This window comes from Melanerpes formicivorus, unplaced genomic scaffold (assembly GCF_026170545.1).
Source record: "Melanerpes formicivorus ecotype bairdi unplaced genomic scaffold, bMelFor1.0.p_v2 SCAF_49, whole genome shotgun sequence".
Lineage (NCBI taxonomy): Eukaryota > Metazoa > Chordata > Aves > Piciformes > Picidae > Melanerpes > Melanerpes formicivorus.
Genome location: NW_027142401.1, coordinates 2,056,592 through 2,081,608, shown reverse-complemented (window position 1 = coordinate 2,081,608; position 25,017 = coordinate 2,056,592). Strand labels below are relative to the sequence as shown.

The 25,017-nt window shown below is 41.0% G+C and overlaps 1 protein-coding gene across 2 annotated transcripts; it reads right to left on the bottom strand.

The window, feature by feature from the left end:
* Positions 1-892: 892 nt before the first annotated feature.
* On the bottom strand, positions 893-23,680 carry G2E3 (G2/M-phase specific E3 ubiquitin protein ligase). Of its 2 annotated transcripts, none has more exons than XM_068160309.1 (16): positions 23,532-23,680; positions 21,505-21,560; positions 19,620-19,717; positions 16,854-16,955; positions 15,538-15,662; positions 13,425-13,590; positions 12,624-12,730; positions 11,658-11,774; positions 10,253-10,377; positions 10,029-10,158; positions 9,492-9,617; positions 7,851-8,161; positions 6,883-7,064; positions 6,556-6,728; positions 5,982-6,181; positions 893-5,319 (listed from the first exon to the last, which is right to left on the bottom strand). In XM_068160309.1, exons 2-16 carry the CDS (start codon positions 21,539-21,541, stop codon positions 5,087-5,089), a joined length of 2,232 nt encoding a protein of 743 aa, XP_068016410.1. In that variant the 5' UTR covers positions 21,542-21,560; positions 23,532-23,680; the 3' UTR covers positions 893-5,086. The 2 variants fall into 2 exon arrangements, with proteins under 2 accessions (XP_068016410.1, XP_068016411.1); XM_068160310.1 differs by lacking the exon at positions 23,532-23,680 and adding an exon at positions 23,275-23,350.
* Between the last annotated feature and the right edge of the window lie 1,337 nt (positions 23,681-25,017).

Sequence of the window (25,017 nt, the reverse complement as noted above, 5' to 3'; positions counted from 1 at the left end):
CCAATAACGGGGCAAGGGCTGCCCCCTACCCGGAGACAGCCTCCGGCACCCCTAGCCCCAGTCCCCGCTCCTGAGGGAGGTGTAATTAGAAACGGCACCTGATTTAAACGCTTGCACCTGTGCTTTTCTCCAGCTGAGAAAAAACAACAGGTGAAGGTACTTATTCCCTCCCCACTGAATTTTCCAGAAAAGGGAACAGAAAGGCTGCCTGGAACATTGCTTAAATGCAAGCAGGGCAGGGCTGCGGCGCTTCATTTAACTAGGTGAAAAGAACCTAACGTTTCAAAGCCGGGCACCGTACTGCAGTCATCAGGTTTTAGTGGGTTACTGAAAAGGTTATTTGCTTGTCTGGATCTCGGGTTGCATGTAACCAGCCGAAGGGAGGCTGCATGTTGGTTCTCCATGCTGTGACAGCTGTACCTTCCAGAGAAATCCTACAGGAGGGAGAGCCCCATTCACTCGTTTTGGATAAAAAGGGATATAGGCAAACATGCAATAGATGTATATAAAGATGTCTTCATATAGGGGAGTGTGTGTGTATAGAGTGTTTAGAGGTACACACATAAAACTGCAGAAAATTGTGATAACTTCTGGAGAAAAACCCCATTAACTGACCGAAACAAAAACACCAAAGAAAGTTATAGTTTCTCCCAACAACTGTAACCCTTTATTGCACTTTGGAACATACACACGACAGTTACACCCCACAATTACTGATTTCAACACTGATGCTGCATCTGTCAAGTACAATATTGGTGGAAGATGCAACATTTCAGGCACTGAGAGTGCAGTTCAAGTTAGAAGTATTTACAGAATGTATTTGTGAGAGTGTAAAAAGAACATTGCTTAAACAGTACAAAATAAGAGGGTTGCATTTCCCCCCCCCCCCCCCCCCATTTCTTTACAAACATTAAGATTTGGACAACAATTTCCTGCATGCATATGACTTGACATTTCAGCAGGTTTTGCCTTTTAATTTTTCTTATAGTCAACTAACAATTCCCTTAAGTAAAAAACAAACACACAACCCCCCCAAAAACCAGCTGTCATAATACAGAATCAAGATAAACTTTAAAGGCATTTTGTAGCCTCCAGTTGCATTTCCTGGTTTTTGAATTACAATTTTTTGATACTCTTTTCCAAATGCACATGCAGAGTGCAAGTGTGAATAAATGACTAACACTCTGGCTCTACACTTTAAATAGACCTCTCAAAATCCCAAGTCTTCCAAGACTGAACATCTTCAGGCAGAAAGTCAAAGCTGCAGCACATGACCTTGAGCATAAACCAATATTAATTTCTTCTCCTTCTGACACTCAAACCAGTTGAAAATGCCTGAGACTTTTGTTTGCAAGCACTCATTGCATGGGTGAAGGCAAGCCACAGAAATTTCTTATCCATTGTTTTTCCAAACAGGGCTAAAATACTTGAGGGGAGAGACTATATTAAACCCATTAATACTAATCTATCATTATTTACTAGAAAATGATCACTCTAGGAAATAACTTACTGATGTGCTAACTCCAGATAGAAGCTTCAGATTTGATGCAGAAACTGAAGTGAAGTTCTTTGCCCAAACACAAAGACTGCTGCAATAGTTCTCTCATGCCCCTGACTAACCAGACAAAACCATCTATAAATATATATATTTAATATACAACAGCAAATGACTGTGCAATTCTTTGTGTTACAGAAATAGTGAAAGAAAGCACCTTCCCCTGATTTGCAGATGTGCCTGAGGGTAGAGTTTATGTGAAATGAAACCTACCTAATAATATTCCATTTCAGAGATGTGCTAATAGCCATTAAAAAGTCTGATGGTCATTATAGCTACAGAAATGGGTTTCCAGACCCCCAAAAAACCCCAAAACAAACAAATAAAACACCACACCACCAAAAAACCCCAACCCAACAACAAACCCAAAAAACCCCACCCAAAACCACCAAACCCAAATAAAACAGTATGTTTTGATGCATTGGAAATCATTTTGTTTAATGGAATTTTCATGAACAGAGAGGAAGTTCCTTCTCCATGGCAGCATTTAGGAATACCACTGGGATGTATTGTTAAAATGTCTAGATAGAGCTGATCAAACTGACAAGGCAGAATTAACCAGGCTGGAAAAGACCTTTGAGATCATCAAGTGCAACCTATCACCCAACACCATCTGATCAACTAAACCATGGCACCAAGTGCCTCATCCAGTCTCTTCTTAAACACCTCCAGGGATGGTGACTCCACCACCTCCCTGGGCAGTCCATTCCAATGACGATTTGTCCTGAATGTGTGCACATCAGTATTAGAAAGTGGGAGCAAGTTCTGTGTAACAAAGATACTTTCAAGCAGTGTTGAAAGGCCAGAGGATTTTACTAATTCAAAGTTTTGATGCAACATTGTATACAAAATAGTTTTAAAGATAAGATTTTTCTGCAGCTGGCAAATAGCTTAGTTCTACCTTTATGTAAGATTTATAAACTGCTGAATGCAAAAGAATAAGCAATAAATGTGTGAACCCTATTTTTATCTCAGATACCTTTTAAAGCCTTGTATGTGCAGTACTTCATTTTCTTTTCCCACTGAAGGTTTTTTTGAGTTCTAAGTTGCAAACCATTTCCTTGACCACAGTAGGTACTAAAAATCCAAAGAACTCAAGATTATTCACACTCTGCTTGCTACTCCTGCAAATTCTGTATTTCCCATACAGAAAAGTAACACTACAGAAGACATTTATCTCTGACCAGGAAAAAAGAAGAATACTGCACTGGGTACAGTTCTCACTTTTGAAGTATAATACTCTATCTGAAGAAGACACATAGGGATTCATGTTATATCTTTGTATTTCTGAAACACAGCTTACTATGCAACTTTTGGCTCAGAACCAGGCCACCACTAGCCTTGTCTTAATTTCAAATACTCTCAAATTTGTAAAGACAGGACTTTGATGAGATTGAATTGCTTTAGCTATTTGAAAGTAGTGAGAAATGTCAGATGTAAGCCTTACAACAGTTTGGACTTTGCAGTAAAAAGCCCCCACAAACCTAAACCCAGTGGCATTCACACTTTTGTTACCCAGAAATAGATCTGTATAAAAAAAGAGATTAGCACCTCTCCCAAGATCAGGAAAGAAAGAGAAGCTGCAGCAGTTGAAGAAATAATTCAGGATACCTGTACATTATTAAATGGAATGTATTTTAATACTGTCTGTAGCCCTTTTCATAACATAGTATCATAGTATCAGTCAGGGTTGGAAGGGTCCACAACGATCATCTAGTTCCAACCCCCCTGCCATGGGCAGGGACACCCCACACTAGATCAGGCTGGCCAGAGCCTCATCCAGCCTGGGCTTAAACACCTCCAGGGACGGGGCCCCAACCACCTCCCTGGACAACCCATTCCAGGGCTTCACTACTCTCATGGTGAAGAACCTCCTCCTCACCTCCAGCCTGAATCTCCCCACCTCCAGCTTCATTCCATTCCCCCTAGTCCTGTAGGCCCCCTTCAGATACTGGAAGGCCATAATTAGGGCCCCTCAGAGCCTTCTCTTCTCCAGTCTGAACAGCCCCCACTCCTTCAGTCTGTCCTCATAGGAGAGGTGCATGATCTCAAATTCAGTGAGTCTCTACTGCCACTTCCACAATTCAGTTGCAGTTCACGGCTGTGTAATTAGCATTAAGTAATAGAATTTAATTAAGAGGATTACTTGCAATGAACCATAAACCAGAACTTGGAACCAGATTGGTTTGGATGTTTGGTGGGTTTTTTTTTTAGAAGCACCTGTTTATAATTTACTTTGGACCTACTTCTTGTCAAAACATGCAAAAGCAAAGAAATCCTCCTTGTATTTTCAATTAAAAGCCAAGCCACTTTAATCAAGTATATCAATTCTTTTCACTATATTGAAGAAAGTAGAAAGACAGAGATATATGCATCTATAGTATTACCTGTGTTTGGGAGATAGTATAGGTGGTTAAAACTACCAGGGGAAATAGTAGTTTAAAAAACTTGCACTTAAATACCCTTTTAGCTTCAGTTTTACTATTAGTAAGATTAAAGTGTTACCATATAGGAATTTCACTACTTTTATGGCTTAATGGTATTTATGCAAATACTGCAGAATTGACATATTTTATACAGTTGAAGTTGCTCAGAGTGCAGCTACACCTGCACAGGAATAGTTTAGACTAAAAGCTTGGAAAGTGTCAGGCACTGACAACCTTAATGGTAGACTGCCTTTAGTTTAACAAATAGTGTTAGTGCACATTGCTGTGAAAATACTGAAAGACCAAAGTCTTACACTTTCAGACTCAACAACATTAAGCCCAACTTGTGTTTTTATTTTTAAAAGACCACTTGTTGCACATTTAAGACTTACTTTGGGGTTTCACTGGTTTGGCTATATGTATAATTAAGAAGTAATGTACAGCCTAAAACTACCACAAATGCAGAAACTTGTGCAAATGTCAAAGATTGCTTAACAACAGGAACTCAAGTTCAACCAAATTTTGTCCCTGTGACAGATTATTTTGCCTAGGTGTTCTCCAGACATTAATTGTATTTTAATGCACTAACCACAAGGACTTTAAAACTGGCCAGTTGCATAACTTTCAAAAATCAATCCTCTAAAAGATAAATGAATCATCATCAATACAAAAAAACAATTAAAGAAAAAAATAGACATGGAACAACTAAAGGACTGCATCACAGTTACTTAAGACAAAGCTCCACAACAGCTACCTTAAAAATGTACCTGATTTAATGTTGATAAATAAGTTACTGAAGTCTGTAATCCAAGCAACACACTCACCCACAGGGAACTGCTAGAATGTTAAGAGTTTGCTAACATGTTATGCTTGTCTATAGCAAGACATTTAAAGCACTTCTGCAAGAGCCAGAATTTAGAAAGATGATTCAACAGAAATAATGTATTTTGATTTAAGAATTGTTTTCCATCTTACAGGATTACTACTTTTAGCCTATCACTGGGGGAAAGTGGGAGAAGGCTGAGAGCATGGTGTCCAAAAACGCAGAGCAGATGATCCTGCAGAGAACTGACGTTTCCAACATCCAGTTTAGTAGCAAGAGTATTTATTCTCTTTCAACTCTTAGTGCATTTCTGATGGTGAAGTCCATTTTCTTTTTAAAGGTCTCATATGTCTTTGTTATAGGGAGCTCCAAGCAATTAAGGAGTCTGTTTCCAACAGGATGCCTTATATGCAAAAATTTAACAGTAGGTTCAGGATCAAAACCAACGGGTGGTATTGAAAATGAGCCTGTTGTGAAGAGCAGAATATCCTCCAATGTCACTACAGACTCACCACCTAAAAGAATAAGGTTAACATGTATCATTTGTTGCTTATTACCCAGAAACCATTATCCTGCATGTAAAGTCTTAAGAGGAAAAAAACCCCAAGGAATCTCGCAGTCAGGAAATCCCAGAGCAACGTATGCTGAATAATAGGTAGCTGTATGACCAAGAAGAAAACTTTTAGCAAGGAAAAAGCTCTGGGGGAAAAAAAATAATCTTAACTGAATAGAAGAAAAAAAACTCTTCTGCAAGGTCTACAGACCACTGCCTCCTTTTTTGAGGCAAACATTATCTAGTAAGTTCATAGCAAAGGTTAAAGAGGGGATGATTTTTCTGTACCACTTGGGCTAATGTGTGGGCCTTTGTTCCTAGTTATTTTTGTTTGTTTGTTTTTGCTAAAACCCAAACCACCAACCAAAACATCCCAACCAAACACAAGCCCAACTCTCTGTTCTAGTGCCAATATTTACCCCTTTCAAGTTCAATTCTAATGAGGCAACAGTTGGAGATTGTAATTAGTAAGCATGAGGGGAAAGATGGAACACTTAGGACTTGACAATGACCTCAAACCCTTCATTTTTTTATCCCACTAAACTTTAAACCCCAAGCCTTCTATGTATTCCAGCAGCCACACACCCTGAACAGGGAACTGGGAGAAGAAGAGAATTTACTTACTTTCCACATCTTGTAAGTAACCCATCCAAAAATCTGTACCTCCAACTTTATTTACATCTGACGAGGAATGGATTGTAAAGAGATCACAAAGAGTTTCTGCTGAGAGTCGTTCAGGTTTGTGGCACAAGATACTGAAGAACTTATCTGGGTGTGCTTGCATTTTCTCTAGCACACCAAGAGTTTTCAAACCTTGCCTAAAACTAGGAAGGGGGAAAACCAAACAACAACAAAAATCAAGTGAGCATGCATCAGAAAGTTACCTACTGGCTAAGTGTACTCTACATTTGGACATAAAAGTTTCCCCTCTGCCATCTCCAAGTCTTGTCAATAAGGTGTACAGAGTACACCCATTTTATTTTAATCTTGGAAAACTTATTTAATTCTTATTTCAACACTTAATCTTAACTAGTTTAATTACTTAACAGCTGCCACATAATCCACTGAAAATTACAGTACCTATCATTGGAATACATAACACGTGGAAGTTAGTTTTAGCAATGTGTTCTTTACTGTTTCAGTGAGGGGGAAAAAAAAAATCCAGGAAGTTTGACCAAAAAAAAATATCAAACCAAACCTTTCTAAGGGTGAGATGATTCTCTTGATCACATGATAGTTCAGTATGTCATCAACTAGCTTATCCTTGTCACACAGTGCTTTTAAAGGTCTTAAACATCCAGCAGCAGCGAGGAATTCATAACAGTCATGTACGGTAGATGTTAGGCTGGACAGACTGTTTGCATATTTTATCTGTATCAGAAGATGAAAGTCAGAAAAGTTTACTCTGTGTGTATATGTATTTATATATAAAAAAAATTAAACAAACCCAGGCCTTCTAATAAGCCCTTTATCCCCAAATATAGCTTTGAACAAGAATTTGCCAAGGAAGTTGAGCTTTATTTACCATTTTTATTGTTTCTGCTACATCAGCATCAGCAACATCTTCCAAAGTTGGCTTCACATTCTCTGGCCCATAGACAAGACAATTGAAAAGGGTTTTGGAAAAGAAACCAGGAGATGGGCCACCATGAACCAGAGAAACTGCAATCATTTTACCAGCTTCAAAATAAAGATTCTCTCTTACAGCTGCAAATGAATAGAAAACACAATTATTATATATGCACACACAAAACCAATAGTGAACCTCAATATGTTTTAAAGAGAACAAAAATCTCATAAAGCTATTCCTTATGTTAGGAGAGAATAGAATAGAATAAATCAGGTTGGAAGAGAGCTTCAAGATCATCGCATCCAACCCATCAACCAACCCAACCCACCTAAACAACTAACCCATGGCACCAAGCACCCCATCAAGAGGCAACAAATGAGCTCTGCTATCTCCTGCTGGTTGAAGCAATAAGACTGGTATTGTTTTTCCATAGCAGTACCACACTCTTTCACTCAAACTACTCAGCCACTGTTGGAGTTTGGGAGGAGACGTAACTTCCTCTTCCACTTTGCACCCAATGCACATTTAATTTTGAAGCATTGGAACTCAAAGAGCCTAACTCAGGGTCTTCAGGAAGCATGCTACAAGAAATAATATTCTAATAATTTGTGCAAAGGAAAATAAGTAACAGAGAAAAGTAAGGAAGAAAGAAATTTACTTAGAAAGAAGAAATACACTAAAAGTTCCTAACTGCATGCTCCATTTTTATCTTGGTTTGTCACCAACTTCTCTAACTAAAGCAAATTTGTTTATTGTAAATCTGCACCCCATCCCCCCCAGAACTGAAAAGCAAGAAAATTCAAAACCCTATTTCTGTCCATCAGGACTAGAATTGTGAACTGAGCGTCTTACTGGCTGCAGATTTGAAAACCTTTTAAGTTACATAGCTCTTAATGTATTTTTTGAACAAAGCATTTAGGTACCTTGAAAATCAAGGGACAAGTTCTTTGCAGAACAGCCCTCAAACAATGATGAATTCTGAAGGTGAAGCATTAACAGTTGGAAGAAGTGGTGTTTTGATGCTGCAGGAGTATCTGTCTTCAACCTGGCTTTGCAGTTTATGAACTTGATTTCAATGGTGTTCATGGGACCGAAGCTGCGCTGTCTGAATCCTTTTAAAGCACTGTTCCAGATATTTTCTGCATTGATGTTAAGCCTTGTAGTTTTTGTAGTAATTTGTAGCTTTAAAGCCTTCAGAATATTAGAAGCTTCCCTTCCTTCCTTTACTAAAAACCTAGAAGAAAATTACATTTTCAGGTAGAATCTATGATTTGTAGTTAGCAATAGTTATACATCCTTAACTCTGTTAAGAAACACAGTTCTTTAAATACTTAGAATTTAATCAATGTCTAAATGTATTAATCAGTACAGCAGTTGGTGTAGATCCTTCAGATTCTATTGCTGTAGTTGCAAATTTTGAAGTATCTCTGTGAACTAGAAAAAGCAGAGGCAGAAGTAATTACCTTGGCATTAAATGAAGCTATTTTCTTAATTAAGCTACACCAACGGTGCCAAACAATTCTCACACCATCATTCTACATTTGCACAATGTGAAACAACTGAGAGCTTACCATGTTTGTCCTAAAGATGGTTTGCAAGCTAATTAGAACACACTTGTCAACTATTCAATAATATTTAATCTCTCACTACAAGCAGGTTGCCCAGTGAGGTGGTTGAGGTCCCATCCCTGGACATATTAAAGGTGAGGCTCAACGAGGTTCTGGGTGACCTGATCTAGTTAAGGATGTCCCTCCTCACTGCAGGGGTTTTGGATTAGACTACCTTTGGAGGTCCCTTCCAAGCCATGAGATGGTATGATTCTAAGCAAAACTACATCTGAGTAGGGAGAAACATGGCAGTTCTCATTAAAAAAACACCACAACAAACCACTAGTCTAAATAAAGACTCTTTGCTTTGTTTTCTACCTTGCAACCAAAACTATTTCAAATACCCTACCTACTAGAAGAAACTAATTCCCTCATCAGACTTTTTGACATGTTGCAGGTAAAATTCATAAATTATATATAGAGCAAAACAAAGAATTTTGTATCCTTAAATAGAATATTACATAATGAAACAGGTACCACTTATTTTACCATAATCACGATCTATTCCTAAGGTAAAAAAGCAAAAACATTGGAAATTCAGGGTATGTCTACTTTGAACAAAGTTACTACTATTCTTTTTAGTTCCCATTTCATAAATAAAGGTTAGCCATGCTTTTGTAAGGACAAATAGGCATTTCTGGTTTTTGATTCCCTCACTACCTAACCTAAAAATTCTCAATAGGTATCATGCTCTTCTCCTCACCTTCCTCTAGCCTTTAGCAGAAGCCTTTATCAAGTAATGATTTCATCATACTCCCTGACTTTGTCCAGTGAACTCATTCCATTTTCTAGTGACTATACACACACACATAGCCACTCCACCCATCTATCCATCTCTCTCTCAGTATCCATCTTTATATATTCACACATCTCCTCCCCCCCAACACTGTCTGTATGAAATACAGTATAAAGCCATGTGCTAGATTACTCTTCAATGCAAGAAAAATAGGAAAATACCTTTTCCTCAGGGACCACTTCCTGTTTGACATCATTGGAGATAAGGACATTGTCACTCTGTTGGATGCTGGAAGTTCTAGGTGTGAGCAGGGCAACGAGCTGTTTGGACACATTCTCTTTGGTGAGCTATAAGCAAACCCATTATTTTAATGAGAGATAGCACTGAAGAATGCATAAACATTCATTTGAAAGCTCCAATCTAATTTCCCACTATTTTACTTTTGAATCTCATTTGCATCCTTATTTACATGAAATCCATCAGTGCCTGGATAATAAAAAACCAAACAAATAAACCCAGTATTTTGTTGTGTGGTGGTTCTAGGATCTGGTTTTAGTTACATCCCACACAGAGAATGGAAGTCCTGACTGATAGAATAAGTAAAACTTAAAACCGTAATTCAGTCACTGAACTTTACTCCCATGTCATTCAATTTATAGTTTAGTGCAAGATGTCTCTCTGCAGACTAAGTCATCACATCCTCATGTTTAAATGCTATGTTACAAGCAGTTTCTACTTGAAAACAGAAAATTACACACTGGAGAAAACTGCGTGGAGTTCCAGGTGACTGCCGAGGGCGCTTGGGAGATGGCTCTTCAAGGAAACAAGGTGTCCCATCTGCCTTGTCAGAGGCAGCCAAAGAACGCTTTCTCTGTCTGCTATAGTTCCCTGCATGATTAAATTAATGTAATTTAGTGAATTTGACAGCTGCAAAATACACAGTATTGAAATTTATCCTTTCAAGAAGGATCCATAACTTCACCTGATTTTGCAAAGATGCTTCTACATTCCAAGCACTCCCAGTTCTGCTTCCATGACTTCAGAGCTGCACAGGCCATGTGAGTTCCACGGGAACCACAGTACTGACAACGCTTTATTTCCCATTTACTATTTAAAAACAGACAGAAGAATGAGGCTAGTTAAAACCAAGCATATTCACCACTCAGTGTAATCCAAACACTACATTATCAAAACTAATGTTATCAGTCTGGCAGGCTGGTATATACAAAAGGGAACTTCCTTCAGACAAGCTGTACTCCTAATTGGTGGCTGCAACAACAACAAAGCTACTCATGTTCCAACATCTAGCATTGAAAGAAGCTATGAGTTACTGTGCTCCCCTGCCCTGAAGTCCATATATTGCAGCCAGTATTTTCTCCTTGTGTTCCTAGCCAGCAACATCCTCTGTTGTTTGTCAGTGTTCACCTTTCCCAAATGGTAAGGTTTTTTATAGGAGTATATCCAATTATTCCTGCACATTCTGAATAAGAGTTTTCTTCAAGGACAGTGTTTAAACATCTGCTAAGTTTTTGCCCAGATTTCTTGAATTTTTGCTTAAACATAAAATGAAACAATGTGAAGGGTATTAGTTCAAGTACTGGAAGCATAAGGTACAACTCTCAAAGGCAGAGTAAATCCTGAAGTGCACAAACAACACAAATGAACCAAGCAATGTTTGGCCAAATCCATATAAAGTTAATGTCTACAGGGAGTAGCCTACCACAGTACTACAGAAACAAGTCTTCAAAAGTAAAGGCTCTGCATTACAGCTTTGAACAATACTCATACCACTGAAATTACACATTTTCTGAAACATCCAAGTAAAACAAGGAAGACTGCAGAAAAACTTGTTAAATCAAAAATCAAGCAGAATAAAACCTTTGACATGGTCATTCAAGCCTCTCATTAAGCTATCAGCAATATTCTAGATGGCATTTGCATGCAAAGGGATAGCTCACAACTATATCAATTTGTAGACTGATTTTATGCAGCTAGTTCATTTTCAGCTAAGCCTAGCATTTTTGTAAGGTATTAATAAGTCTAGCAATTACTACATTGTTAAATTAAGCTTTGAAATGAAGGGCACACAGCATTAGTTTAGGCACATGCTACTCTACGTGTTACGTGGATGTACCAATTCCACTACAGCTCTGCTATACCAAATGAGAACAAGATCATGAATTTATTTTCTTTTCTTTGCTGTTTCCTGATTAGAGAAAATGAGCATTGAAATAGGATTAGAAAAAGCAAAATACTTTGTTTGGACATGGTGTCTTGGCTTCACATTAAAACTGGATGCTGAAAAGCATTAAAGCATTTAAATCCAAGCAGGATCCCCACCGACAAACTATTCCATCCCAGGTTACACCTTCCTGCAAGTCTCATACCTGTCAGGTTCATTATAGTCCCTTCCTTTCTTGCAGAGACACCTTTCAATATCACAGTGTTGATAACACTGCAATAGCTCTTGATATGCATTCTCTTCGAGTTCCCAAGATGCATCCCTATACAGAAGGCAGAAGATCTGTTATTACAATTGTATTTTCAATTGTTTAATGCACATAACAGCCACATGAAGATATTTCAATTAATGCTCTAGGCAGTGGCTAGATAATTGAGAGGGGAAGAAAAAGATCTAGGAACAAATATACTGCTATAAATGCAAGAAGCCCATGTGTACAGTTATTTTGATTAAAGTATTTGTTTTCATGTGACCTCCGTGCTTGCTTTGTTTGGTATTCTTTTGCTTTCTCTCTCATAGAAGATGTGTCTTTGTTTTGGGAAGCTACTCAAGTTACCACTGAAAATCATAGAATCAGTCAGGGTTGGAAGGGACCACAAGGATCATCTAGTTCCAACCCCTCTGCCGTGGGCAGGGACACATCACACTAGATCAGGCTGGACAGAGCCTCATCCAGCCTGCTCTTAAACACCTCCAGGGACGGGGCCTCAACCACCTCCCTGGACAACCCATTCCAGGGCTTCACCACTCTCATGGGGAAGAACTTCTTCCTCACACCCAGTCTGAATCTCCCCACCTCCAGCTTCATTCCATTCCCCCTAGTCCTATCACTACCTGATAACCTGAGAAGTCCCTTCCCAGCCTTCTTGGCAGGGCCCCTTCAGATACTGGAAGGCCACAATTAGGTCACCTCGGAGCCTTCTCTTCTGCAGACTGAACAGCCCCAACTCGTTCAGTCTGTCCTCATAGGAGAGGTGCTCCAGCCCTCTGCTCATCCTCGTGGCCCTTCTCTGGACACCTTCCAGCACCTCCATATCCCTCTTGTAATAGGGGCTCCAGAACTGGATGCAGTACTCACAGCAGAAGAGTGATTATTTACAAAGTTACTTACTTTTCTGGAATGTGTATGCCCATTCTCAGCATTTCTTTCTGAAATTTGTCCATGTTATTACATACTGTGCACCTAAAGAAAAATATCCCAGCACTCAAAGCTTGATACTGTGTCAAGGAGAAGAAGAAAACAAAAACACAACAAAAAAACCAAACCAATTATTAAATTACTACCATCCTTCGGATGCCAATAAAGAATGCCTTAATACCTGTAACCACTCATGAAGGGATACTATCCTGATACAGATGTTAAAGCAGACATCAATCAGGATGTCACGACATTGAAGCAAATGGTGAGCATATTCTCTTCCTTTAAAGGACAAAAGATCACCTTCTAGAATCAGGTTCATAAACAAAAGCAGAACTTCAGATGTGGAATGAGTTTACAAAAGAACCTTACAACTTTTTCTAGCTCTGGACTGAATCAGAAAACTTATGATGGATAAATGACAAGTTTAGCATTTAGAAACTCCATGTAATGACTTACAAGGTGGCAGCTACCTAGGGTGGCCTTTAGTCCCTAAAAATAGCTAAAGGTATGAAGTGTATCAAATATGCAGAAGCTTGGCAGAGTGGTGAAAATTAAGAGCCTTAAACAAAAAAAGACTTCTTTTAAGACACTGGTCTCCCAAACACAACTTCAGCATTGTCCTTCAAACCTACTGTATTTCCATACCTACTGCCTACACTAACCCTAAGCATTTTTACACACTTTGAAGCAAATATTCCATTATTTTTTTTTTCAACACAACAAGGTATGTGATCTCTGTGAATGCAAAGAGACAAGGAGAACCTGTATTACCTGCAAGCATTCTCGATGAAACCAAGCGTTTTTACAGCAAGGGCCTCTCAATACAGAGTATGTTGGAACTTGTTCAACCAAATCCAGGCATATTGTACACTGTGCAGTTCCTTTACGTTCTTCATGTGGTATCTTTTGGACTGGCTTATGGTCCCAACAGTAAGATCTAAAAATAATAATGGAAGATTCTTTTATCAAAACAGTGTTTTAAGAACCCCCACAGCATCACAGGATGTTAGGGGTTGGAAGGGACTTTGAAGGATTGAGCAGGATCACCTAGGGCAGATCATGCAGGAACTTATCCAGGCAGGTTTTGAATGTCTCCAGAGGAGACTCCACAACCTCTCTCAGCAGCCTGGTCCAGTGTTTTGTCACTCATGATATTTGAATATGGCAAAATTAAATTCCTATTCTATCTGGTTGGTTTTGTTTTTTAATGACTAAACACTGTGCAACAAGCTAAAAAGGCAGAGATTTGCTGGTGTTAGCTGGGATGTAATTAATTTTCTTAGTAGTAATTAGCATGGTGCTGTGTTTTGGAACTGTGATGAAAAGTGCTGGTAACACAGGGATGCTTTAGCTGTTGTTGAGCAGTGCTTACATAGATTCAAGGTGCTTTCTGTTTCTAATGCTGCTGCACCAGCAAGTTGGCTGGGGGCGTACAAGAAGCTGCAAGGAGGCACACCTGACTCCAACTGACCAAAGGGATGTTCCATACCATGCTACTATCCTCAGCAATAAAACTGAAGGAAAGAAGGAGGAAGAGATGTTCAGAGGTATGGCATTTTGTTTTCCTAGGTAAGTGAATGAATTCTCTATTTTGCTTTGCTCACACATGCAGCCACTGCTTTACCTATTAAAAACATTTTAAAATCTCAATCCACAAGTTTTCTCACTCTTACTCTTCTGATTCCACCCCCACCATGTCCTGCTAGGGGTAGTAAGCAAGCAGCTGTGGAGCGCTCTGGTGCTTATCAGGGTGGAACCACAACACATGTAAGCAAATGATGTATCTAACAGAGCAAGTCAACACAATGATAGCAAGGAAGGAGTGTGTTAGCAAACAACTCTCTATAAATTACCAAGATCATGTAGCCCCATCTCTCAACATTTCTGATTCTAAGGCATTTCCTGTCCTCAGAACTTCAGGTTCTTCCTGTATTATTTTAATGCTACTATGACCTTAAATGAGAAATTTCAAGTCTGTGTACTAATTTTGCAGAGTCTAGGTAATGTGATAAATGCTATAATTTACCACTCTTACAAGGAAGCAAAAACAGTCATGAAATGCAGATCTAGAAGAAAGCTTCCTGAAAATGCATTACTTTCACATGTGCTTGACTAACAGGAGTTGTTCATTTAAGTTCTAGTGCCTGCCAGACTTCCATCCACCATCCTACAAACTCAGCTTAGTGTATGCAGAATAAAAGCACTATCAAATATACCCTTCACAGAATGGCAGGGGCTGGAAGGGACCTCAAGAAATCATCGAGTCCAACCCCCCTGCCAAGGCAGGATCACCTATACCAGGTCACACAGGGACTCATCTAGGCAGGTCTTGACTGTCTACAGAGTGGGAGACTCCGCAAACTCCCTGGGCAGCCTGTTCTAGGCTTGACTCTTGACTACAGCCAAGATGCTGGACAGATGAAAAGAAAATTTTAAACATTTACTATTAAACCCATTTCTTCTGCACTCCATCTCTGATCAGTAGATTAAGAAGTTTTGGGCTTTGAAACAACAGAATGGCATACAGCGTGTTTTGAGTTCTGAGAGCAATGGGCAGCCAGACCACTGCCTTTCAACAATGCAGAGAAGGCAGACAAAAGAACCAAACCAAACCACTTTTCAGTTTATTGGAGAGCTTAGGCTTTAAGACTCAATTTTATGAATAATTTAACTGCTTACAGAAGCAATGATATCTTTCACAGTGCTGAGAATTTAGTTTATAGGTACTAGTATGCAAGATAACTGCTTGGCCTTCATGTTACCCACAAATCAGGTATTTTACTTAGTTAGATGCCATTACATTTAACAACTCATGAAAAACCCAAAGCAAAACCCTTCCTTTATAAATATACTGCATTGAAAATGAAAAAGCAACAAAACCTACCTAAAGTTTTCCATGAACTGGAAAATACATTCTTTCTGTATCCCACAAGGAAAATGGTAACTTCGTTTGCATTTAGGAGATACACAGCCTATTGAAGCACCTTTCTTCTTACAGATGTTGCATTTCTAGGAACAATTTGTTACAGAAATAACAGAATATTAATAGCTAATAATCAAAGTAAAATTACAGGAATTAAACAGAAAAGAATTACAAGTATGTAAAAAAAAAAATGTATTATCAGTCCATGGATTGTAACTGTGACAAGAATAAGCCTTAGCTCTATTTAAAAGAGTCAAGACCTTTACTTATTTCAGACTTTATGTGTTGTCTGACATGCTCACTGGATGAGGAAAAGGCTTTAGATGTTGTGTACTCAGTCTTTATTAAAGCTTTTGAAATCATTTCTCACAGTATTCTCCTGGGGAAACTGGCTGCTCATGGCCTGCATGGGCATATGCTTCACTGGATAAAAAGCTACCTGGATGGCTGGGCCCAAAGAGTGGTAATGAATGGAGTTAAAATCTAGTAGGCAGCTAGTCACAATCAGGTTCCCCACAGCTCAGTTCTAGGGCTTGTTCTTGTTAACATCTGTATCAATGATCTGGACCAGGGGGTTGAATGCAACTCCACTAAGTTTGCAGATGACACCGAGTCGAGTGGGAGTGTTGATTTGCTTGATGTAGGAAGGATATGGATAGACTGGATGAATGGGCTAAGACCAATGATATGAGGTTCACCAAGTCCAATCTTTGGGTCACAACAACCCCATGTAATGATACAGACTTGGGGAAGCATGTCTGCATACCTGCCTGGCAGAAAAAGACCTGGACCTACTTGTTGACAGCTAGCTGAATGCAAGCCAACATACTTAAAATATTTATAGAAGTGGCACTGAGGGCCACAGTTTAGCAGTGGCTTGGTAGTGCTAGGTTAATGACTAGACTTGATGATCTGAAAGGTCTCTTCCAGCCAAAATGATTCTATGATTCTATGTTTTAATCCATGTTGACTTGTGGCTTGTAGCCAAAACTGCAGCTGCATCTATGAAATTATGTAATGTCAGCTTGAGGCTCAGCATGCTGTCATGAGGCATTATGCACATGCAATTGGCTCTTACTCAGTTGTCTCAAATTCACCCAGGAAATACAAATATTAAACTTCCACAGGTTCTATTGTCTCTTGTGGCTTCCACAAAATCAACACACTTGTTACTTAAATGTAAAATTCAGATGCTTGAATGGGTCCAGCACACTGCCCATTGGAGAAAGGAAACAAACCCTTTTTCTCATTGTACATACCAAAGACTTCATTCTTACCAGCTTTGCAGCTCTATTTACTTCTTTTCTAATATCTGTGAATAAAAATCCATCCACACCTTCATCTTCTTCCCCTCTCTGCCAAATGCCACTTGACATCAGCTACAAAACCAAATTACATGTTTTAGAATATTTAACTACATAAAGGTTTAAAATTACCTGTGGTGTGTTTAAGAGAGAAGTTTATTCTAACAAAGCTGATGTGATCCAAAACATCCATGTATTTATCTGATATAACACAATCTGTGCATTTATCTAACAGCAGCAAAAGAGGAGCAAGCAGTGTTCAAAGTAAGAGCTAGGTACTGAAGCCACAAAGGTGATCCAAGGGCTGAAGCATCTCTGCTATGAGGATGGGCTGAAGGAGCTGGAGAGGACTCGGGGGGGGACCTTGGAAATGCCTTCTGGTACCTGAAGGGATCCTGCAGGAAGGCTGAAGAGGGACTTTTCATAAGGGTGTCTAGTGATGGGACAAGGGTGAATGGTTTGAAGCTGAGGGAGAGCAGGTTTACACTGGATCTTAGGAAATTTCTTCAGTACAAGGATGGAGAGTCTGGAAAAGGTTGCCTAGGGAGGCTGTGGATGCCCCCTCCATGGGGGTGGTCCAAGGCCAGGTTGGATGAGGTCCAGGGCACGCAAGTTTAGTTGAGAGGTGTCCCTGCCAACGGCACAGAGGTTGGACTTGATGATCTCTCAGGTCTCTCCCAACCTAGACCATTCTATGTTTCTAATCTAGTAACCAGTAACATGAAAAGAAGTATTTCATAACAGTCTTATGCAATCCTGTAAAGCCCAAGAAGGTGTATTTTACCTTCCTTTGTGAAGTGTGTGGACTACTCAGATAAACTATTTCAGCATAAAAAGCTTCAGAGGAAGTAAAATCAAATTAGTTTAGTTTATGTAAGTAACAGCTGCGCCGTTGAGATAACGAAGCACAGTAGGTACTATCTGTACTGAAGTGCAATGAAGAGGAAAAGCAGCTCACTTTGGAGAAGAGTTAAATAAAACCAGAATCAAGCAGCTAGGCAAGTCAGAAGAGCCTGATGATAATTCAGATTGAAATTACTTAGTAAGGCAGTCACATCACAAACCTCAACTAGTTTCACACTTGATGCCTCCTGTGTTCTTAGAGTTCTCATTTTATAATTTCCAAACAGCACCACTTCTATTTATAGAAGAACTCTTTTCTAATCTAATAATCACTGTATTTAAGTTACATCACAGGGGTTTGGGGTTTTTTGCTTTGAAAAAGAAGCAGGGACCAAAGCCTAGAAGACAACTGCAGGAAGCTCATCACAGTGACATCTCTTAAAAATTGTAACACTCAGTGTTGCTGCTCTGCTCTATCAGGAAAGGACTTTCACCCAGTATTTCATATGGCCTTATGTATGAGACAAAATTATCACAGAGAGACCTAAATTTCCTTCCAGCTGCTTAAGGAAAAAACCTTTTCTGTCTTCATGTAACTTCAGAAAACTTCCCCTTTCTGAATCTTTAAATGACTTCATATCCAACCTATAAAGTCACCTGCAATTAACTCAGTATTTAAAGAACTGGTGTTAAAAAAAACCCCCACAACAAAACACCAAATTGTTCCTGATATTCTTGAGACTGGCTTTTAAAACGTGGGGGACATTTCAAACTGTATTTATCTACTGTGCTGGGTTGAAGCAGCCCCCTCCCCACCACGGTACAGAACCAAAACTCAGACAAACGGACTGCAAAAGTGATGGAAAGTTTAAATAGAAAACAGTGAATGCTTACAGAAAGCCAAAAGCACAGTGACAAAGAAAGATCCCAAAACAGACCCACAGAGATCCCATCCCCACCTGAGGGTACACCCAAGACCCCCAGGGCTCCTTCTTCCCCCTCCCACTGCTAGGCTAGTCTCAGCTGGCCAGGTCTGAGACTGCCCATCTCCCCATGGCCTTGGGTCTAGCCAGGCCCAAAGCCAGGAGACATCTCCGCCAGTTACTGGCTGATGGAGGAGGAAGAAAAGAGGAGGTGCTAGACCCCACACTGGATCTTAGAGTGGTGCAAAAAATTGTGGTAAGAAATACCTAATTTCCTGTGTCCACCCCTCTGGGCTGGATTTCTGGACACAGGAAGTAAACACAGCAGGGGGCACCCAGCTCAAACTGCAGCATGCACAAAGAAAATAGTTTAACTATACCTTTAAGAACATGAATCTTCAAGAGTGATAATGAAATCTGCAGTTTATATCCATAGCTTTGTTCAAATGAAACACTTCTACTGAACAGTGATGCTGTAGCTGTATATGATCAGTAGGGTACCTATTACTGAACTGACAAGTAGGATTATTTCTCAAGTGTTACAATGTCCTGTGTAATGTCAGAGGATAGCTCACAGCCAAACAAGAACTCATTTTTTATACAAGGGGCAGAATTTTCACAGTAAATTCTGAAACTACACTGCTCTTATAGAAGGGAAGATGCAGGTGCAATCTGTTCCCTTTCTCTCAGTGTGTACCATCACTGCTCTGATAGCTCAGAACAATCAACTCAATTTATTTAGACAGCTCATGAACAGAATTTGGCTTTGAATAAAGGCTTGTGGGGATTTATTACATTATTTATATACATTTTATTATACATATTATATATTTATATCTACATATTAATTATTATATTATTTATATATATTCTTCCAAGGATGCAAGTTAAAGTGTAATAGTTTTGTTTTGGCATTTACTTCCTCTTTTTAAGTTAAGCCAGACAAGCTCCAAGATCAGCAACACATACTTACCAAACAGTAATAATGAACAGTGACATTGTATTCTACAAAGGTCCTTTTTTCTCCATACTTTTTTGGGCAGTCATCTGTCCGTCCACAGAGAACGCAGACTAAAACAGAGAATCACCTTTACAATCAGTGAATGTACTGGAATTGCTATGGATCATCTGTAGAGCAGTAAAGTTCATCTCTTTTAATCACATGCATCTGGAAGTAGGTTACTAGATCAAGGACAGACACCCCTCTCCCTTCAAGAAAATATATTACCAGTTCCACCTGCCTGCTGATTCAAGAGGCAGCTATCACCCAAGCCAGTCACAAGCTGATCATGCTACCCAAAACACCCAAAGATAATTACCAAATTGTCACCAATGTCCAGGTGTGTGAAATATGTGATCTATTTGCTTTTAACATTTCCCACAAAGACATCCACCACATTACAATCCATGAAGTAACTTAAGGATTTTAGTACACCTATGTGAACAGCATATGTAGCCAGGGAGGGGTTGGCCTCTTCTCCCAGGCAACCAGCACCAGAACAAGGGGACACAGTCTCAAGCTGCGCCAGGGGAGGTTTGGACGTGGCACTTGGTGCCATGGTCTAGTCATGGGGTCTGTGTTGATAGGCTGGACTCGATGATCCTCGAGGTCCTTTCCAACCTAAGTGATACTGTGATATGAATGGCATCCTGAATGTTTCAAGCCACATGCTACCACTGGTGCTTTTGGAAAGCTTTCAAGGACTTGTGACAAGATTTTAGTTGTTCCTAATGTTGAAGATTTTCCCATTTCTGCAGTTCCTAGCCCACTAAAATACCTCAACAGATAAATCTTCCCTTCAATTTTCAGCAGGCACATGTTCAATACACTTAATAACAAGACCTGTCATAACAGCGATGAGATGAGAGGTATAGCTTCAGCTTAAGTCAGTCTTGAATGGTACACCTCAAACAGCTGAGTGTGATTTCATAGAATCAATAAGGTTGGAAAAGACCTTGGAGGTCATCAAATCCAACCTATCACCCAACACCTCATGACTAACTAAACCATGGCTTCAAGTGCCACATCCAATCCCCGCTTGAGCACCTCCAGGGATGGTGATTCCACCACCTCCCTGGGCAGCCCATTCCAATGGGCAATCACCCCCTCCAGGAAGAACTTTCTCCTCACCTTGGGTCTAAACTTCCCCTGGCACAGCTTGAGACTGTCTCTTCTTGTTCTCTTGCTGGTTGCCTGGGCGAAGGGACCAACTCCCACCTGGCTACAACCTCCCTTCAGGTCATTATAGAGAGCAATAAGGTCTGCTCTTCTCCAGGCTAAACAACCTCACCTCCCTCAGCCTCTCCTCATAGGGCTTGTGCTCGAGACCTCTCACCAGCCTCGTTGCCCTTCCCTGGACACATTCAAGTATCTTAATATCGTTCTGAAATTGAGGGGCCTAGAATTGGACAACACACAGCTGAAATCCCAAGGCTACTGAGCACATCTGCAGAAATGACTGGTTTTAAAAATCCCAATTAAAGAAAACAAATCCAAGGAAGTTGACATGGTATTGGAACGTGCTGCCCAGGGAGGTGGTGGAGTCACCGTCCCTGGAGGTGTTTAAGAGGGGATTGGACATGGCACTTGGTGCCATGGTCTAGTCTTGGGGTCTGTGTTGATAGGTTGGACTTGATGATCCTCGAGGTCTCTTCCAACCTCAGCTATACTGTGAAATCATACTACTGTGGTTCTTCAGTCCCTAAGACATGGGGGTCCAACACAATTTGATTACTGAAAATCCACCTATTCTTTGATCCCACATAAAGCAAAATTTACATATATAATGATATATAATGGATATTATAGAATTCTTTAGTCTACATAAACATTTTAATAAAAAAAACCTCTTACTTACGTGGACTTTGAAGATCAAAATTGTTGGTTTTGCTCATCCTGACTTCTTCTGACTGGCTGTCACAAAAAAGAAAGGATGTGTTACATCTAGTGCATTAACCCTGACCATTAGACATTGCTTTTACATTTTAAATTGGAAAACCCCTCAGTAAACTCAATAAAGTAAAAATGAGATTCAATAACAAAAGAAAATCATAATTCAAACTCCCTCTGCCAGTTTTATGATTCTAACATCAGCTAAAGGGTGGGAGGCAAGAGGATGGGGCTCAACTCTTTCCAGTGGTGCCCAGTGATAGGAGAAGGAACAATGATCACAAACTGGAACACAGGAAGTTCCACATCAACATAAGGGCAAACTTCTTTACTATAAGGGTGTCAGAGGCCTGGAGCAGGCTGCCCAGAGATGTTGTGGAGTCTCCTCTGAAGAGATATGACAGTCATCAGGACACTGCGATCTTTCTCTGTGTGACTCTGCTTTAGCAGGAGGGTTGGACTAGGTGATCTCTAGAAGTACCTTCCAGCTCTCAATGTTCTGAGATTCTGAGACAGGGTTTCAAAAAGCAGGATGCAAATGTTCACAGCAAAGGCATTCCCAAGCCAATAAAACACAGCAACTTTAGAACTATTTCCTCAAACTAACAAACAAGAAGCCTGACTAGGTCCAAGCTATTATCAGAGCTTTGGTAGTTACAGTTTAGATGACTGCCAGGTACAGGCTTCAGGAGCAAACCTCAGGTTAATCAGAACTCTTGCAAATAAAGGACTGAAATCATTCCATTGGTGTATTAGGAAAGGAGTTGTATTGAGAAAGGAAAAAAAAGGGAGGCAGTAGTTGCAAGCTTAAGGCGAGGATATTGCACTTCCTAGAGGACCAGAGCAGTTTTACACGAAAGATTTTTGCCATAAAACGGTCTATAAATAAAAACAAACAAAAAATAAACAACACTGCAACCAAATTAGGTCAAGAAGCTCTTCAGAACATGCGCTGCAAACAAACAGAAAAGCACCTTCCTACTTTTCCTTGGCTCCAGCAAAGCGGGGGGAAATAAATCGTTACCCTTCCCCCAGAGCTCCTACTTTTCTCCTGCTCTTTCAGGGAAATGAACCTGGAGCTCGAATTTGCAAGTTAAAAGACACCATTGTGGCTTCATGTGTAAATCCTACAGGGCTTTCTACGGGAACAAAGCAATTTTGTATCGGTCTACTTTCAAGACAAGAATACATTATCACCCAGTATTTATAAACCCGAAGTGTAAATAAAACGTGTCTACTTTGCCTGAGACGGCAAAAAATTTCCCCCGAGTGGCTATTTCGGTTTTGTCAAGTTTTGTAACTCTTCACTGCTCCAAGTTTTCAAACTAGAGAATGGGGGAAAAAAACAAGCAAACCAACCCACCAACAAAACAGCCAAACACAACAAACCACCTCCTCAACAGACCAGGTTTCAGCTGTGCATTTTTCCCTAGCATAGGAACAAAAGAATCCTTCCAGACCACATCCGTTCGTGCTCTGTGTCCTGAATTTACATCTGCGAGGGTCTTCATCACGATGCCGTGTCCTGAAGAAACCCATCCCACAGCAACGGGGTGTGGGGGGAAGAGCACTCCCGCCACGCTTCGAGGAACCCCGGCCAGTTGGTTAAGATTCGGGTGGCTACTTACAATCAGAGTCTCACACAGGTTCAGCCACGGAACCAGATGGGCGTCGCTTTAAAAGGCACAAAGGCCACGGCAGTTTTCGAGAGAGGACCTACCGACAGCCCCCGTCCTACCTCCTCGCCACCCGTGTCCTGCCGGGCGAGTCTCTCCGCGGCGCTACTCGCCTCCCACTAGCTATCCTCCCAGAAACATGCTAGGGAGAGGACAGATTTCTTCGCAGATTAGTTATTCCGTTCTCTGCTGCCCCGAAATAGGCGGCAGCTGGGAAGCTCTTGCACACCGCTCCCCTCACAGAGGAGCAGGGGGCTCCTGCTCCTCTGCCACGGCACCTTAAACTCAACGCGTGGCCCGCCTCCCCTCGCCTCCTTACCCCCAGGCTCAGCCAACCCCGAGGCCACGGGCAGCAGGTCAAAGCCTCAGCTCACATAAGGCGAAACTCAGTCCGAAGGCAGCTCCGCCAGCAACGCACGCAGACTCGAAGCCTCCAGCGCTAACCGACAGACAATTCAAACCCCAACATCCGCCGCCGTCCCGGAAGCGGGCAGCCAGTCCCCCGCTCCGCCCACCATCCGTTACATCTGCGCTCGCCTACGTTTGTCTAGCACGCAAGCTCAGCTGGCGGAGACGTGCGATCCTGGGGATCGGTACTTGACTGTCGGATCTAGCGCCGCGGCGGGCACGTGGGCGGGGCTGTGCCGCCGGCGTTGCGGCTCGTTGGTTGGGATCGGCGCGGCCAGGGTTGGTGCCGCACGGGACGGTGCGGAGGGGCGCGGCGCCGGGCACAAACATAAGTCCTACAAGCGGCTGTGGCCGGGAGTAACGTGTCGGCAGCCTGTCCTGTCCTCACCGGCAACCCTTGCCCAGGCGAGACGCAGGGGCTCCGCAAACCCTCAGCCTTGCAAACTCCGTAACACCCGGCAGTCTTCCAGAAAGCCTGTTTTGGAGTACATTGGAGTATATTTCTAAGAAAACAACTTCTTTGTTTTTCTCTTCCCCCTCCCCCCCTCCCCGTCTCTTGCCTGAATAATCCACTTTTAAAAAAATATTTTAAAATCGCCGTCTTTTCCAGCTGGCTCTGAAGGTGCTGAAGGTACCCCACAATTAGTCTGCAGTGCTGACCTGCTTTGCCATAGCTGATAGTAAACCTCCTAGCACACAGTGACACTTGGTACAGCTAGATGGAGTTTCTCAAGCTGTTATGGTTTGACATCTGAATGTGAACTGTGTCACAAGGATGCTCAGTCCAGTGGGCTTCAGGAGGCAGTAGATCAGCTCTCTTTCCATGTCTGCTACAGCCAGGCTACTGCAGTTTCTTGGCGTCATGGCCAGCTGATGGGAATGCTGAGCAGATATAATCACTACATCCCAGACCATTAAGCAGTGTTGGTCACAGATCTCCCGCCTCATCCACTTCTGTACAGGCAGGTCTGTCCCACAGAGAGATCTCCATGAGGTGGTCCAGACCTATGTTTCCCCTGGTAAATTGTCAAATCTTGAGTCCCTCCAGTACCTGTCACCCAGACCTGGTGGTTGCACTTCTGAAAAAGAAGAGCATCTCTGGATGTGAACCAGGGAAAAGGTAGAGATAGGTGATTATAGGCAATTATCAGGTTGTTTATTAAAATAAAAGGTGGTTTTTTACAAATTACATTGGTTTTCCTCAACGTGCCTCAGTATGCTGGATGTTGCATTTTATCCAATAACCAAGCACCTATCTGCTATGTGAAAAATCCAGAACAGAATCTTTCCTCCTGCATGGATTTGAATCTACATTTTCAAAAAGTATAGAGTGTCCTTCTTGTCTGTACCCTCTCTGGTTTGCTGGCTGTTCTAATATACAAAAGGAAGTGCTACAC